Raw genomic sequence first — 14,074 nt, 5'->3', positions numbered from 1 at the left:
CCACCAGGCACTACTGCGGGCTCGCGCGTCTGTTCCCACTCGGGCGATCTGCCTGGGCTCACAGGGGCGTGAGTCAGGGCTGGCCGAGCTCATCACAGAACTAGCGCCATCTTGCAGATGCACGATCGGTGCCGGTGTAATACTCAGACGAGCAGGGGTCCTTTGAGGCTTGGGATGTCCAGTCAGCGACTGTGTGGCTTCAACTTGGTAGGTAGACCTCAATTCTTCAACACTTTTATAAGGTCATTACTTTTATAACTGAGTTTTTGATTTCTTCACGTTTGTAGCCATTTTAATCCTCCACTATTCCAAAGTCTGTAAATACTATTTTTATCCACTTTTACAACTTTTAAATTCGGATATTTATAAGTCTAACTGGGGAAAGGTGGAACTGCACGTCTTCCCTCTACGCCATCTCGCCACACCCACAGACAACAAGAGGTCTTAACGTCCCAATGGTAAACAAAGCAGGGAGGCTGCTTCCTGTAATACATAGGCTTTCTTTAACTGATAACATGTGGTGGGGTCTCAGTACATTTGTTATACCAATGTCAGGGATCTCTCTCTCTCTCTCTCATATATATTAGCAAAGTCGAGGGTGATTTTTCCGGCCCTTACTTTATTTTTTCCATTGTTTTTCCCAGCAGCATCCCCACAAACCACCTGAGTTCCTCAAGTTAAATTCAAACATTCCTTCCTTAAACAATTGCATGAGAAGTGTCCTTCCTCAGTCTCACACTTGTGTTCCCAGCAGTGTTCTTCTCTACAAGGCAAATCATCTTTCAATTTTAACATCCCACATCCCCATCTCGGACCTTCAAAACACATGGTGGTAACTATTATTTAAGAAACATGCTGACTGTGCTAATTCAGAAGTGATTGAATTGTAAAAGCGAATACCCTGGCCACCTCCTCTAGTCATACTATCTATCTGATCAAATAAATGTAGCTGGCTTTCTATATACCTTCCCTTAGCTGCTTGGAACCACATAGCTGATTCATTAGCCAATAGCTCTAACTTCAGCTTGGTGCTATAAACATTTATGTTATCAACATATAAGTAAGACACATTTAAAAAGGTATTATGCTGTCACCAAAAATTCCTCTTTTCAGTCTCGACTTCGGTCTTCAGTTCAAATGTCAGGGCGACAAGAGGCATGACAATAAAGTTTTCATGTGGTAGGTGGACCTCTCTTTTTAAGTCTTTTATAATAAAAGTCTTAATATCTTAGCTGGGCCTTTTTCCTTAAGTCTGTTTGGTGTATCTAGTCAGACTGTCCTTTATTCTTTACTGCACTCATTGTTCTTTCTTGGACCTGAAATTGTTCTTTCCAGCAAGTTCCCAATTTCTTCCCATCTAACTCTTTACCAGAACGTAATTCTCAGGTTTGACATTAGGATATTCACCAATTGATCTGTTGGATCAACCTCTTTTAGATTGGCTTGTTGTACCTGTGAACGCACCTCTCAAAAGGCTTTAGTTAGGTTATTCAAATATTTGCTTATGTCCTCACCTCCTGATAATAAATCCATCTGCACTGGCTGTGTGGGCTTTGTTCCCCAAGATGTCCATATTGACTGTCCGTGGACTATCTCTGCAGCAGATAACCCTAACTTGGCCTGCAGTGACACCTGCATTTAAAACAATGCTAGGGGTAGTACTTTTTGGCTAATTTTAGCTCGGTTTCCTCAGTCAATTTGATCAGTTTAGCTTTTTTTTTCATTTGCACATTATACTATTTCTGCTGCCTGGGGTTAATGGGAGTAGTGGAACTCGCGATTCACTGTACCAATTGGGGAACACTGTAATCCCCAATTCTTTTATCCAATTCAACCCAGTTTCTGCTGACAACTTAGTCAATTTATTCTTTAAGGACCCAGGCAAATCAATAATAACAAGACAATATTTATAGTTATGCACTTAATTCTATAAAATCAATCCATATACACTCAAATGGTAGGCATTCAATTTCTTTACCAGGATTATATTGTAAGCAGATAATACATTCCTTCCTTCGGAAGGTCCTACTTTCTTAGATTAGTGATGTGCCACTCCACCTTAGTCAATCTAAATTATTGCATATGTATAATTAAGTAGTACAAGTAAAAGAAATTGCATTTGGTACAGAAATTGTCCAGCAGGGGTGGTTCATAATTTGATTTCTGGCACACCTCCTACTGTTTACAGAGCTTAATCAAATGGTAGGAAATTATGCTTCATCCCCATATCAGGCAAGACCGTTACATGGAGAAAAGTTTAATTTCAGCCTTAAAAAATATACTGCACAGACAGGTCGGGAGTTCCCAATCATTATTGACTCTACTTTGATGACCAAGCAATATTCCAGACATGTAATTGAGATCCCCAACGTTTCCTCCCCTGTGGCTCCCATTATCTTTCCAGCTCTTATTGTTTTTTCCACATTAGTTGTTTTTCCACGGCTGTCTTGCTACCATTATAAATTCTTCTTCCTGCTCCATGTAATTGGAACATTGATGGGACCGGTCCCTTTTCTGATACATCATTACCTTTTTAACTCTATCATAAATTTACCTGGCCAGCCCTTTCCTGGCCTCCTGCCCAATTCCTACCTTTTTCTGAGTTGTGCAACTCATTGTCCAATTTAAATTTTTACCATACTTCAGATATCAATAACACATTGGCTGTTCCAGGGTTCCTACATCACTCATTTCTAACGTTTTACCCATAGGAGTGTTTACTCCTGATTTATCTCATACTTGTCCCATGTTGTCCTTTTGTTCCTCTGCACCCACTTCAGGGTCCTGACCTTCGCATGGGGGATTTCCCCTCTTAACAACCAGTCTAATTCAGGGTGTCAGAACTAAGACAACATGTTATGTTAGACAGTACTTTTATCCCCTCACTGGGCAAATTCTCAAGCACTTTATCCTCTGTGAGCTAGGGATGTAACACTCTTAGTTCATCCGGAGTCCATCAGAGCTATGCTATAGGGTGGGAGGGATCAATTGATCTAATACCTTAAGGGAAGAACTGGGAAATTGTACCATGGGCCCATTCTTTAGTCTTTAGATGCTGGTTCAGCTGGTCACTGACACCATCCAGTAAGCATTCCCCAATCTTGGACTCCTGGCTGGTTTCTCAAATGTATTGAAACTGCCACTCCTGATGCAAAGAACACAGCCCACAGTTAATTCTTTATTGGACAGCAAGTTAACCTGGGAGAACACTTTCAACCTTGAAAGCAGTCTCCAGAGGTCTCCGTTCAACAAATGGATGTATCAACTTTTAAACCATCGAAAACAGGTTGAACTAAAAGATTACATCATTATTCTACATAAAAGGTAAATTACCATTACATACAAGGTGAATCACACCCCTAGTAGCCCCCTCCCCTATCAAGGGTGAGTAATAAGAACACTGAGTTACATTTACTCCACATAATGTCAGTCTCTTTTCCTGATTCTCTTCCTGTTCAGGCTGTTTCTCCAGTTTTTTACTTTCTTCTTCAGTTATCCTCATTGCCTGACACACTTTCCCCAGTCTCCCTTCTGTCCTGAAAAGCTTCAGTATCTCCACCTCCTGATCTCTCTTTTGTTCTCATATATCAGATTTATCTTTAGGTTTATAATATTTATGTCTAAAATACCTTATTTGGCCATTTAGTTAACAATTTTTTCATTCTCTTTTCCCATTTTTCAGATGTTTTTATAATATCGTTTTTATATTCTGCAAACATTTTACTTAATATTTCAATTGCAGTTGATTTATTCATTGCACTATTTTGTTCGGCACACTTCATCAATTGGTCCTGTTGCAATCTTTGTTTATGTCCTGTCCACTCTTGTAGTCACTGTGTTATATTAAATGCTACTTCTACTTTTTCCCTGCACTTTGTGGTTTTAAATTGTCGAATTGATCCCAATTTTATCTAACTTACCTGATCTGCCCGTGCAGACCCCTACTCACTTAGGGTGGTATCCGCAGGATGCCTCGTCCATTCAGCCCTACTTACTTAGGGCGGTATCCACAAGGACTTTTTTCCTTCCTGAGCAGAACCCTAGTCACTTAGGGTGGTATACACGAGGACTTACCAACACCATGTGGAATTTTTCCTTTAATCAAACTCTACCCCTTTTAAACTACTCACCCCTTATTACTACTCACCCCATTGTGCAGTTTTCCTGATCAATTCTCTGAGCTTCCTTTAGGTCAGTTTGTCAGCAGATTCTTTGGATCAGAGAGACTTTCTGACTGTCGTTTGGCACTTCTGTGTCCCAGGAGGCCTCCCGTTCCCAACAGATTTTAGTCCAAATTTAAAACGGAAACCACTTACCCTTTCTGCAGGTGGCCACCCTTTATCTGTTGGCTCCGAGAAGATCCCTGAGGGGCTGGGAAGTACTCTCGACCAGCCACCTCTTTTCTGACGTGTCTCTTTCCGACCCTGCTGTCTGTGCCAAATTCTGTTGTGATTTTTTGATATTCAAAAAGTGAGTCAGGAAACATGGAGAATTCTTCAGAAAAGCTTAAGCATTTATTTGCAAACAAAAGTTGAAGCAAATCAAAGCCTGTTGCTATGAGACAGAGCCCTTTTTCTGCACCCAATCATTCATAAACACACATCTTAACAGGATGTCATCCATTGGCTCACTGCAATTATTTTCATTATTTTCCACCCATTAATCTAATAATGTTTAGAACCATGTGCTTCATCATATCCAGCCATCTGCTGCCTTCTATTCATTACTGTGGCCTTGTGTAGTATTTTGTAACATACTGTGTAAATTGTTCATATGGTTCATTTTTCATACTTCCCCTTCGTATTTCAGTGGTTTACAATGAATTTTATGGCTTTATTCTTGTTCTCTTATACCGCTGCCACAATGTTATGTCTCTGGGGTTACTTGCGAGGCTTCTTAAAATAACTTAGAGTTGCAAGATGCAAATAACAAAAGAAACAAAATAGTTCACATTATCCTGACTTTCTAGCAATCTCATATAGCTATATTTATAATAATTACATTGTAGATAGTGGAAATCTGAAATAAAAATGGTGTACACTTGAAACACTGAGCAGTCCCAGCAGCAACCATGGATGGAAACAGAGTTAATCCTTTAGGTCAAAGATCATTCTTCTCTTTCTACACCTACACACTGAGCGTTTCGCCTTTTTCTACATTTTACTTAGTTGCTGTGAGATTGGAATGAGAAGTATCCAACCAGCTCCATAATGGCTGACTATATTGCAGGCACATTAAGTAATCTAAAATGGTTTTAACACTTCTAAATTGAAGGGGAGTTAATGTTTACCATTCTTTTAATGTACAGCTGGAAAACATGTTGCTCTCCAGAATTCAAATTTCCTTATGACAGAGGACATGCAGCCAATTGAGCCTATGCTGGCTGAGAGATCCCATAAATTCTGTTCCCCCCCCCCCCCCCTTTATTCTCCCGAAACCCATTCTCATTCAGTGCCCAGGTACAACCCCCAATTCTACTTTCAGCTACATCAGGGGAATATTACAGTAGCCAATTAATTTACCAAAAAGGAAATAACCAGAGCAGCCGGGAAAACACATGCGGTGCAGGTGGAACATACAAATTCCACTCAAACTACCCCTGAGATCGGGATCAAACGTGGTTCACAGAAGCTGTAAGGCAGCCGCACTGTCTGCTGTATTGCTGTGACCTTCTCGCTACATCATTACATTTTGTGCTGACCCCTGTGTATGTAACGTGTTGATGGACCACAAATGTACTATGGAGTGGATTTGACATCCTCAAATCCTGCCAATAGGATAGGATTACAGTAAATTGATATCTGACATCAATCAACATCAAAAGAAATAAATTATAATCTTGATCATGGTATTTGAAGAATGGATATGATGAACTTGAATCTAATGAGCACAGACTTCATCCAAGAACCCATTTAGGCAATGAAATTTTAATTTTGCAGTATTTGTTTCAAGAGTCTATTTATACAGATGCTTTCTATCCAAATTTGCAAGAAAAATAGAGGGTTATGGGCTGAGAGGTTGTGAAGGGTTAGATTGATATGGAGTAGGTTTATATAGATCCACACAACTTTGTGGGCTGAAAGACTTATACTGTGCTGTAATGCTCCATGCTTAATTCCTTACCTCATAGACAAAAGTTAAATTTGTGAATACATCTAATTCTTTTGTACACAAATTAAATCTAGCTTCAAATAGACAGAATTGATTCCATAACTTAACAATTTAAAACAGGGAGAATGATCTGAGCAGAAAAAGAATGCAAGAAAAAATATTGTTTCTTACAAGTGATAAGTTCAACACACTTGTTTAAAAGATAGGAATAAAAAGGACAAGCTCACAAGTTACTGTAATTCCAAAATAGAAAGTGAATTAGCACTAATATAGTTTACTCATCCTGTTATAATATTTTAGTAAATTGGTCATTTTGTGTTTTTGTCAGGCTGAAATCCAACCTTTACTTTTAAAGGAGGAAGCAACACGCTTTAGAAAAAGCACCACAAGTTCAAACAATGAAGACAATCCCATAGTTTGTCATGAAAAAAAGACAAATCTCTTGGCTTTGGATGCAAATGTAAACCTTTCATTAGCAAAATATAGACATGACCAAGAAGCTGCTTGTGGACGTCTCAAAGCAGACTCTGAAATCATACATCATCCTATTCTGGACCGCGCAATCTCACAAAGCACTGAGCTGAAGGATAAATATCAGGTTCAGGTCTTGCAGGAAAAAAAATCAAATCTTATTCCAACAGATAACGCATTAGTTTGCACATCAAAAGAATATCAAAGGAGTAATGTTGAAGCAAAGGTTGAATGCACAAAGCACGATAGCAACTCAGTAAAAAGAGATGGTTGTCTGGAAAATCTGAAGTCAGAGCTTTCTGAGGACACTTCCATTTACAACAAAGAAATGGGCTCATTAGGAACCTCATCAGAGTTAGGCATTCATAGTGATTACATCGATCATCAAGCTTCAGTTATTTCTAAAGGTTTTGAATCCGACTTATTGAAGAAAGTAGACAAATATGGAAGCATAGATCCGCATCTGGGTACTCCACTACATTTAAGCATACATGCCCAAGTTAAAGATGCTTCAGAGTCATTAAGCATAGGCTCAAATATGTTACAAGATAGTGATAAAGAATCAAAGTTCTCTTCATATTATGATACAAATAATGAGGGCAGAAATGATAAATTCACTTTTCAAGTCAGACCATGTGTTGGAAATAAGCCCAAGGAAATTAATGTATGTAGAGATGAGTTTGAATATTTTGAATCCAGCTTTGGGTCAGTAGGGAACTTGGGAGTGCCCAAAGAGCAAACTGATCAATTTAAAGAATCTATATTTGAGAATGAATGTAGTCAAAATGAGAGTCCCAAAAGCCATTCCAACAAAGTAGAAATTCTCTGCCCCTTGAAGGCTCTAGAAAATAATGTGTACAAAGAGGATATATCAACACATCAGTCAACCTGCACGAGCCATGTAGAAGTAAATGAAGCCATTAGAAATTGTTCAGATTCTCAAAATAGTAATGAAATGCCATATTCTTGCAGTAGTATAACAGGTTTTGCAGAAATTCATGAATTGTCACCTTTGCAGACTGATGATAAACTACCAATTGAGCATTCTGCATCATTTGAAAGCAATTTAGGTATTCTGGCAAATCAACATTTAACCTTTGATAATAAAAGCAATGGATCAAATTATCCTTCAAAAGAAATGGAAAGTAAAATAGGGGGTGTTCTTACTGAATTTTTAGTAGTTAATAATCAAGAAGCCAGTACATCAATGCTCATGGATTGTGAGAAAATGCAATATAATGAGCCATCTCTTGTAGAAAATTCTTGTTGGAACCACACATTTAACAGGACTAAAAATAATGATAATGAAGGAATTCCAAATATATTTCCTGGAAGTAAAGATGTTTGTAAAGCAGAAGCTGATATTGATAAAAATAAACAAAAAAAATTAATGAGTAAAAATAATTATGAACTTGTATGCAAACAATTCTATAATTCTGCTATTGGTTTCCTGTCAGCTAAAGATGGACATTTCAACTCTCAGTTGAGAACTGGCCAAAATTCTGAAATTATCCCACCTTTGAAATATGTTGTAGGACTTCAGAAAAGCAATGAACCTGAAGTTGTTCAATCAGATAACTTGAAATCACAACTGGTAGCTATTGAGCAAAACATTTCTACCTTAATTGGAACAATTCAACAAAGAATGATCAAAATTGAAGAGAAAAAAGTGGTAAATGCAATGCACCATTCTGAGTGCCCTACCCCAAAAGAGCAAAAATTACCAATTGCTGGTCAAGTTGTAACAGAACAGCCTGTTGGTCTTCAGCAATTCCACAAATCAGTTCAAAACTTAGTGGAGCATGTAGGTGAGATTGAGATGGAAGATGATCACAGAAAAATGAAAACTATGAAAAATGTTCGGACTATTCCAATAAACCATTTAGAACCTTCATTAATTAATGAACCAAGATTAAAACTAACTAAAATAATTAATTTCACAGTTCAAGATGAGACCAGTTTTCAAAGTCTGTCATTACAAGCACCAGACAAAACTAAAGTTACAGAGAATATCCATGAAACTATAATTCATCCCTCAGGAAATGTTATGAGTTCAGCGGATCTTCCATTGCATTCTGATGAGAGTCTATTTCAGAGCACAACTAACAAAGCTGAAAAGAGCACAGCAAATTACAACATCTGTTCGACAGAATTTGACAGTGAATTAGATCATGTAAATGAAAACACAACTTCAGCTGATAATTTGGCATCTGCTGTGCTTTCAGTCAGTCCATCAAAAACTGAACACGTTAAGGGTGGATCATCAACATCAGATTGGAATGAAAACATTCAAAGAGCAGAGTTCAAGACATATCTAAGTAAAATATCAAACTTTGTTGCAAATAACAATAAAAGTGTGGAATCACAACTTATCAACTGCAGGAAAAAAGAAACTGTGTTGGTCATTGCAGATGGCAATAAAAGTATTCAACAAAACAATTCCTTTCGTTTCACATCTACTAATAGCAGAGGGTCAAACAAAATTACTCAACAAGTGGCAGGTCGGAAAATGAATGTTAATTTTACTGCTGCAAAAAATTGCAGAGATCAAAATAAAACTGGTCTAAACAAATCTAATTACCAAGTTATAGTGCCAGACCAACCACTTGAATATATCAAAATGGACATTGATGATAAATGTCAAGAAACGCTTTGCCAAATGTCTTCAATGCCCAGCAAAAGTAATCAGAAGTCTTCTTGTGTGTCCAAAATTGAAAATGTCACACTGAGTAAAAACGATGGTCAAGCAAAGCACCAAGGCACTCAAACATTGAATACATCAGTAGATGACAGTCAGAAGAGATCTATTGATCCTGAACTCCTCTCCTCCTTGCAATGCAAATCTTTGTCGAAGAAGAGTTTTCCACCAGTAGAATCACATGGAACAGCTGTTAGTTTTAAACAACCTATAAATATAAATTCTGTAAGAGAACAGACGATGTCAGATGCACGGAAAGAATCAAATATCCCACATTCATCAGATGCCATTGCCTTTGAAGCTGGGGATTTGTTTCCTTCTCGGAAGGAACTGCAGAAGAAAAAAGAAATTAAAGATGTGCTTCCTGTTAATAAAGTGAAGATCACATTTGAGAAAAACAAACATGTGCAACTTTCAAGAAAGGAAAATCTTAATAAAAACACAGTTACAATTAAAGGAATGTTTCATAAGATAAAAGAGGAACCAATTTTCAAGGAAGAACAAAAGAAGGTGGAAAAACTGAAACAGCCTCAGAAGGAGGAACATAAAGGTACAATTTAATTACATTTTAAATTCTTTCCTGTTTGTACTGATAAGTTGGTTAGCATTGCAATTAAAATATCTTCCTTACCCTCCATTTGAATGAGCTAAATTTTCATTCAAATGGCAAATTCCTATTAATAAAATGCAGTTTTTTATTGTAACAGTTCAATAAGCTGAAACAGGAGTAATATGGCCAACTACTCGAACAGTGAAACTTTTTTAAAATTACCATGTTAATTGATGAATTAACATGCCTCTCATTGTCTTTTGGTTGAAAATAGAAGTGTAACTCTTAGTTCAGGGCAGGTAACAGTTGAATGTAATAAAATACTCTGGATTGTGTCCTTCACATAAAATAAGGATCCAATTTGCAGCGATATTTTCAAACCTTATTGTCGATTTAAATGAATCAATTTAACAAAAAAAAGGACTAAAAAATTTGAAAAGCTGTATACTCTTAAATCTATTCCAGAATTTTACTGGATCATATGTGATCTGAAGTTCAACTCTCTTTATTTGTATATAACTTAATATACTTACTTGGCTTATAGCTGTAGATCTCAGTGTTGGGGGAGAGATTTCAGATTTTATTTGACAAAAATGGGTCCTGAATTTATTCCTAACTTCCCTTGCTCAAATTTTAAGGTAGATATCACAAGAACCTAAGAAATAGGAGCAGGAGTAGGCCATCCGGCTCATCAAGCCTGCTCCACCATTCAATACGATCATGACTGATATGATCATTGACTCCACCTACTTACCTTTTCCCCATATCCTTTAATTCCTTTTTTATGTAAAAATTATCTAACTGAACCTTAAACATATTTCTTGAAGTAGCCTCAACTACTTCCCTGGACAGATAATTCCATAGATTCATTTCTCTCTGGGAAAAACAGTTTTTCCTCATCTCTGTCTTAAATCTACTCCCCTGAACCTTGAGGCTGTGTCCCCTCATTCTGGTCTCACCTACCAGTGAAAACCATTTTCCTGCCTCTATCTTATCTATCCCTTTCATAATTTTATGTTTCTAGAAGATCTCCTCTCATTCTTCTGAATGCAAATGAGTATAATCCCAGGTAATTTAGTCACTCGTTTTAGGTCAATCCCCACATCTCTGGGATCAACCTGATGAATCTCCTCTGGACTGCCTCCAAGGCTAATATATCCTTCTACAAGTATAGAGATCAGAACTACACAGAGTACTCCAGGTGTGTCCTTGTATAGTTGTAGCATGACCTCCCTGCTCTTGAATTCAATTCCTCTAGCAATGAAGGCCAACATTCCATTTGCCTTCTTAATAACTTGTTGTACCTGCAACCCAACTTTTTGCAATTCATGCACAAGCACTCCCAAGTTCTTCTGCACTTCAGCATGCTGCAGTTTTTCACCATTTAAATAATGATCTGCTCTTCTATTTTTATTACCAAAGTAGATGACCTCGCATTTACTAACATCTCTCCTGTTCCCCCACACCTTGATGAAGGGCTCAAGCCCAAAGTGTTGGTGTTGTATTTTTTACCTTTTGCTACATAAAGGCATTATTTGGCCTGCAGAGTTTCTCCAACATTTTTGTGCTTTTTCACATTTACTAACACAGTACTCCATCTACCAGACCTTTGCCCTCTCACGTAACTTAACTATACCCTTCTGCAGCCGCTCCACATCCTCTATACAATTTGCTTTTCATTCAGTTTAGTATCAACCGTAAACTTGGCTACACCACACTCTGACCCTTCTTCCAAATCATCAGTGTAAATGGTGAACTGCTGCAGGCCCAGCACTGCCCCCAGTGGCACCCCATTTACCACTGTCTGCCAATCAGAAAAGCACCCACTTATCCCAACTCTCTGCCTTCTGTCAGTTAATCAGTCCTCAATCCATGCCAATATACTTACCATAACTCCATTCATCTGTATCTTATTGATAAGTTTCCTGTGCAGCACCTTATTAAACGCGTTCTGGGAATACAAATATACCAACTCAACCTGTTCCCCTCTATCAACCGCATCCATTATATCCTAAAGAACTCCAGCAAGTTTATCAAACAAGACCTGCCCTTTCTGAATCCATGCTGCATCTTCCTGATGGAACCCCTTTGTTCTAAATATCTCACTATTTCATCCTTAATGATAGCTTCAAGCATTTTCCTGACTACAGACATTAAGCTAACTGGTCAATAATAACCCATCTTCTGCCTACATCCATTCTTAAAAAGAGGTATGACATTTTGCTGTCTTCCAGTCTACTAAATGACTACCAACGCATCAACTATAACTCCCACCATTTCCTTCAGTACCCGGGGATGGATCCCATCAGGACCAGGGGATTTGTCCACTTTCAGACCGATTAGTTTGCTCATCACCATCTCTTTTGTAACAATTATTTTATCGAGGTCCTCACCTCCCTTCACATCCCTATCACCACTCTTTGGCATGCAGGACGTGTCTTCCAATGTGAAGACTGACATAAAATATCTGTTCAATGCCTCGGCCATTTCCTCATTACTCAATAAAAATTTCCCTTTCTCATCTTCCAAGGGACCTATATCGACTCTAGCCACCCTCTTCCATTTTATATATTTATAATCTTTTTTTGCTATCTATTCTTATATTTTGTGCTAATTTACCTTCATAATCCTTCTTCCCTTTCCTTATTTCTCATTTAGTTCTCCTTTGTTGCCTTTTAAAGTTTCCCAATCTTTCAGTTTCCCACTACTCTTAGATACTTTGTACACATTAACTTTTAATTTTATACTTTCCTTTATTTCTTTAGTTAACCAAGGCTGACTCTTCCCTCTCTTCCTGCCCTTATTTTTAATGGAAATATATTTTTGTTGAGCACTGTGAAAATCTCTTTGAAAGTCTTCCACTGTCCCTCAACTGTTCTGCCAACGAGCCTTTGCTCCCAGTCCACGCTGACCAATTCCTCCCTCATCCTGTGTAGTCTCCCCTGTTCAAGCATAATACACTAGTTTTAGATCTAACTATTGCACCCTCCATCTGTATGAGAATAGCTTCTTTTCAGAAACTCTTGTACTCTTTAATTGATCCATATCTTGCTATTCAATGGCAGGACCCTAGAGTCATCAGAATTTTCTCTTGAAATCACAGACAGAATCATGGAGTTGTATGACATGAAATAGAAACAGTCATTTTGGCTTATCAAGACCACACAGAAGATCAAGCATCTATTTTCACTGCCCTACACTATTTCTATTTAATACTCGCCATATTCCTATCGATTTCCTGGATTCTACCAGTCACAACTTAACATGCTCCAACTCGTATGTCTTTGAGATATGCAAGAAACCATTGCACCCAGAGGAAATATATGCAATAACAGGGAGAACATGCAAAATCCACACTGACAAAAACAAGGGTCAGAATTGACTGCAGATGCCATGATCTAGATTAAAAAGCAAACTGCAGGAAGAACTAAGTGAGCCAAAGAGCATTTATAAAAGCAGAGCGATGGGATGTAGTGTCTCAACCTGAAATGACAGCCCTCCCTCTGAGTTTTGAATTCTCAGCCTGACCCACTAAATTCCTCCAGAGGTTTTTTTTAAAAATCCCATTTAAATTAATAGAATTGCACATCAGCCATGAGAAATTTAATGCTGAAGAGCTGATTGCAAAGTGTTTCCCATTCTTCAGTTCATCATAATAGTTCCACCTCCAGGAAGTGCAAGTCCAGTGGAAGAGGAAGTTGGACATGTCGGGATTTGACTTTCTTGAGTTCCGCATTTTATTGGAGGGTGCAGTTGTTTGGAGTTTATAGCTCTTGTTTGAGTACAATTTAATGGGTAACAGAAATACTGCCTGGCCCACAGAAAAGGAATCTTAGGGAGGTATGTATTCTGACAATAAATTTAAACTTTGAACTTTGGAATATACTGGCACATAAAACGTTGTTAGGTGTTGTACTGAGTCCAGAACAATCCAAGCCTATAAAGCATCACATCTTAGACATCAACTTTTGATATCAGAATTTCATTCTGCCTGCCTTCTGAAGTTGCTATACTATTTCTGTTTAACAAAGGCATCATCTTCACATCACTTTGATGGCAAGGCATAGCTCAGTGTTTCTAGAAAAACTGTGCGTTTAACTGTAATATCTGATACCAGTTATGGAAGCATAATTGGAATCTGTACAATCACATAATCTTGAGCAAAAATATAAGACCAAGCTTAGCAATAAGATCACTTAATTTGTTTTTGTGCTCTACAATCCAATCTTTTGCTTACTGTAATC

General features: G+C 37.9%; 1 protein-coding gene across 2 annotated transcripts in view; it reads left to right on the top strand.

Moving 5' to 3' along the window:
- The window catches only part of LOC138757147 (uncharacterized), a 61,305-nt gene that overhangs the window by 10,225 nt on the left and 37,006 nt on the right, over positions 1-14,074 (top strand). For both annotated transcript variants that reach the window (XR_011353375.1, XM_069924015.1), the window contains exon 2: positions 6,440-9,830. Coding sequence is in view for 1 of the 2 variants with exons in the window: in XM_069924015.1 (XP_069780116.1) it covers positions 6,440-9,830 (3,391 nt within the window). In the remaining variant the exon portion in view is untranslated. The remainder of the gene's footprint in view (positions 1-6,439; positions 9,831-14,074) is intronic.

This window comes from Narcine bancroftii, chromosome 3 (assembly GCF_036971445.1).
Source record: "Narcine bancroftii isolate sNarBan1 chromosome 3, sNarBan1.hap1, whole genome shotgun sequence".
Classification (NCBI taxonomy): Eukaryota; Metazoa; Chordata; class Chondrichthyes; order Torpediniformes; family Narcinidae; genus Narcine; species Narcine bancroftii.
The sequence above is the reverse complement of the archived record's forward strand: the minus strand, read 5'-3'. Positions and strand labels throughout refer to the sequence as shown.